This window comes from Sphaeroforma arctica (assembly GCF_001186125.1).
Source record: "Sphaeroforma arctica JP610 unplaced genomic scaffold supercont1.1563, whole genome shotgun sequence".
Classification (NCBI taxonomy): domain Eukaryota; class Ichthyosporea; order Ichthyophonida; genus Sphaeroforma; species Sphaeroforma arctica.
The window spans coordinates 1,000-4,945 of record NW_014038995.1 but is presented as its reverse complement, the minus strand read 5'-3'; the positions used below and the strand labels follow the sequence as shown (position 1 = coordinate 4,945).

The following is a 3,946-nucleotide window of genomic DNA, read 5'->3' as shown; positions in this document are numbered from 1 at the left end:
GTATATATATTTATAAATAATAAATATATATATATATATATATATATATTTATATATATATCGAAATATATGCGTTCTTGTCAGTATCGTATGTATATTTCTGTTTATATACATACACATATTCATATACATTCGCATTTGTCAATGTTGGCATGGATGTATGCTCCAAGTCCTGATGCCTGTGTGGACGCGTGCATGTGGTATTCATTTCAATGTCTTCTAGATGAACCCTACATATGTTGTTCGTATTAACCTATGCTCATAAAATATACAGCTCTTATTCATTCTCGGCTTAGCGCTCGTCAATGGCATGACAAGGTTTCTGAGATTGGTCATACAGCCACAAAGGTGGTACGGGTCTCTGGGCTTCATACTTGGTATAGCGCTGGTGCTATCCGGCTATTGTATAATTGGAATGGCAGTTGAAATCGCTGGATTCACATTCTTATTCTGGTATGTCCGACACCGTTTTAGTCGTAGATAAGCGATTTTCAACTATGTACTATCAGTTTTGGTTACAATTTGATTTTGAGTCTGATTTGGTTATTGCGATAGTGATAGATATACTTGATATTCGATGTTCTACAGTTAATTAAAAGATATGTAATGTCAAGTCGAAGTCTGATGCGTTTTTCTCGTTAAACCACTTTGCAGGGACTTCATACCTACGGCGGTAGGCTACTTGCAGCGCACGCCCTTGTTGGGTTATCTGATGGAACTGTCAGGGATCAATCAGGTAAGTATTTGGGTCTCCGTTTAAACTACGTTAAATTGTGCTATCGGTGAACACATCATACTGTCCTTTGTACCTGCGATTCAGCTCGTGTGCAATGGAATAAAATCATTCTTTCACGCTGAACGCTGTCTATAGTATATAGGAATATTTCATCCTAACAGTTGTTCTCTGCGGCGCTCCTGTAGTCTCAGTGGATTTGGCTCTCGTTTGAACTTTGAAGCCTGACGGTTACTGACTGTTGAGTTTTATTATACTTTACATCTTTTATTTTATATCACGCCCCAGGTATTAGAGCGAATAACGCCAGCGCGACGCCGAAAACTCTCAGAAGGCTGAACTCGTCGAATTTGCACGCTGAACCTTTTTTCAGTAGTGATCGTTTACAAATATTCGATCAACTACAATTTAGTAGCAATTGAATAGTACAGCGGACATAAAGGCGCGACATAATATGTTCAAATACACCCGCATGGTCAGCGTCCTGGTGCTTCACCTTTGGATTCCGTATGCGAAATAGTGCAGTGCATAGTCACAAGCGAACGAGTTGCGTGGTAGTAGATGATTCTGACAAGTCGGAGACTGTTGATTTGATGTTGACTTAGCTCCAACAGACTGCTACTGAATAAAAAACATACAAATGATGCCTATGCCCTTCTAGCTATCCGTGTTCAAAGCAAGCTGTTGTACTGTCATAACTTGAGATTCACCAACATGTTTGTAACAATCATATAGTCACCAGGTTGCAGCATATAAACGGAAGTCATGTACTACGACAGGAAATCAGTGCTTGTTCGCGACTTGAATATAGTAATATGTGGCTATCACCAATCAGCGTAGAACTGAATATACAGCGTATCTGACAGTGGTCCTAGAACTTCTTACTAACTGGGAGTGCTAACTTTGGCGCATAAGTATCTACTACGATGTGTCCATCAGCTAAGTACACGAGATACAGTTTGATATCGATTGAAGCATATTCACCTAAAAATGACGACTTTGGCGATATATTAGAACAATTCTAGAAATAGCGAGGCAGCTATATAAATATGATATTGGTATTTTTTTTGTAAAGGGTCTTCTCCAGCCTCTAAATAGCCAGCTTCTGGAATGCGTAATGACAACAACAACAGTGCGCTATGAAATTCAACTTCCCTACAAGAAGTGAAGCGACGGGCGCATGAAGATAGTCATGGATTTTAATTTTTGATGTAAACTCAACAACGATACGCAATTACGCAGAATACAATCACATATTCGTGTCGTACACGTTGGTGCTTTGCCCTGGTTTGGACAATCTTAGGATATCTTTGTGTGTGTAAGTGCCATTCACTGCCGATCCGGGGCACTCTAACTCGGCGCCCGGGCCAAACACCTCGAGAGGCGTGAACGGGAAGCGATAGCTCACTTCTGAGTCTTGCAGCCAGCATCCTAGGTTCACTGGAAATCCCGTCGATGAGATATTACTATTCGGAAGCACGATAGGAAAGTCCCATAGCACATTATCGTCCGCGAGAGTGGCATTCTGTGCTTCAGCATCCATCTGCCACTTCATGTTGTTGCGGTCGATATTGGTATGGTGGAACAAAAAGATAGGATCGTTGATGGATGTTGTGACGTCCATGAAATCACCCATGAATCCGGTGGCTAGCTGCAGGGATCCTATTTTGAGATGGGCTTGTGCGTGGAACCACGGTACAGTTGTTTGCGTACCCTGTACACTGTAAATTCCATAAGGAGGATTGGCATTCTTACTGGCGACGTCTATTTCTACACAATTCTGCCATTGCTCCCAGGTCTTGATAAATGCGTAGTTGGCACAAATATTGGTATTGGCTTCAAGTAACATTATGGGGTCAGGGTTACTATAGCCTGATTTGTCAAATCTCGCGACGAAACTTACATTGCTGGGGTTTGTGTACTTGCGATTAAACCCGGTAGTTTCCGAGCCATTGTAAACATCAGCGTATGGCGCATATTCTGTGCTGTTAAACTGAGATACAGGCCAATATGCGAAGGAACCGTCGGTCACAGCGTAGTTCTCGCTCGGGTTTCCAGTATATGAACCGAAGAATTTGGGTGAAAAAATGGAGTCTTCATCAGACATCGCATATTTACCACCTATTGCACTGTCTAGTGCCATATCCCAGTATGGAAGTGCCTTGAACTCTGGACGGATCGACAGCAGAGTTCGCTCAATCTCGAGGAGCAGAAACCGATGGAATGTCATACTGTTGTATTAAAAAAGAATTAATAGAGAAAAAGTAGCATCAGAATTCTAGATTTGATGTTGAGTCGCAGTTCGGAAAGCAATGATAACCGGACACAAAACAATCTGATTGTTTGAGTAACTTACAAGCAAGGCCCAAAATGCCCTTGGTCTCCCTCTGGTGTTTGCACTGCCGTTGCATGCTTGACTACAAAATGATCCCAGTTTCTGAAATTCCCACCATATTTTGCCATACCTTCAGTGGTCGACAAATTTCGCATTATCCACATAGCATCGAAAAGAGCTTCACGCTCAACATCTTCCAGTTCTCGCAACTCCTTGCGTATCCGCTGGGGCTGACCCTCTGCACGCTGACATAAATAGGGTGTGATTGAAGGCGCGCTATCAACGCTGACTGTGTGTGTCGCTATGAATAGTGCACACACCAAGGCTAAGAATATAGTACGCATTTGGAAGTTAAGATAGTCAATTAAAAGATTTCTGTTTGTGCTTGATCTGTCTGCTTGCTTGTGTGATTTATATATGCGTCTATTTGTCAAATGTAGAGCTACACATGGTCCATTCAGCGTTGTGATTTTAGTTTACCGTGTGGCCATCAGTAATATATTTGTTATAGCACAGTAGATTGTTTTTAAAAGCATACTTTATACAAGATGGTTTGAAGATATGCATCACCAATTTAGAAACCGTAAGCAACAGAGCCAGATAGATCTTTAAAAAATGTATTATACAGGCCTGACGATCCAAATATTGGTTATCCGTCAGAAATGTGGAAGCTGATCGAAGAAGACAAATACAATCCATTTCCCGCAGGCTGTAGGCCGCCTGTAGCCCGTAGGCCGTAGGGCTATTAAAATTCAGATTCTCTCTATGTACTCCCTCTCTCTGGTGGTATCAGTGATTGATGCCTCCTATTTTTTAAAACAAAAAAATGTATACTCTATCTATTGATTCACGCTCTATATTTAAAGATATGAAAAAAG

At 41.4% G+C, this 3,946-nt stretch overlaps 2 protein-coding genes across 2 annotated transcripts; one reads left to right on the top strand and one right to left on the bottom strand.

The window, feature by feature from the left end:
* Positions 1–152: 152 nt before the first annotated feature.
* SARC_11184 (hypothetical protein) lies at positions 153–1,371 on the top strand (the record flags this gene model as incomplete). Its single annotated transcript, XM_014294734.1, has 4 exons — positions 153–158; positions 275–453; positions 655–736; positions 1,022–1,371. 4 exons carry the CDS (start codon positions 153–155, stop codon positions 1,070–1,072), a joined length of 318 nt encoding a protein of 105 aa, XP_014150209.1. The 3' UTR covers positions 1,073–1,371.
* A 553-nt stretch (positions 1,372–1,924) lies between these two features.
* SARC_11183 (hypothetical protein) lies at positions 1,925–2,963 on the bottom strand (the record flags this gene model as incomplete). The annotated part of the gene is made up of 1 exon (XM_014294733.1): positions 1,925–2,963. One exon carries the CDS (start codon positions 2,961–2,963, stop codon positions 1,983–1,985), a length of 981 nt encoding a protein of 326 aa, XP_014150208.1. The 3' UTR covers positions 1,925–1,982.
* Between the last annotated feature and the right edge of the window lie 983 nt (positions 2,964–3,946).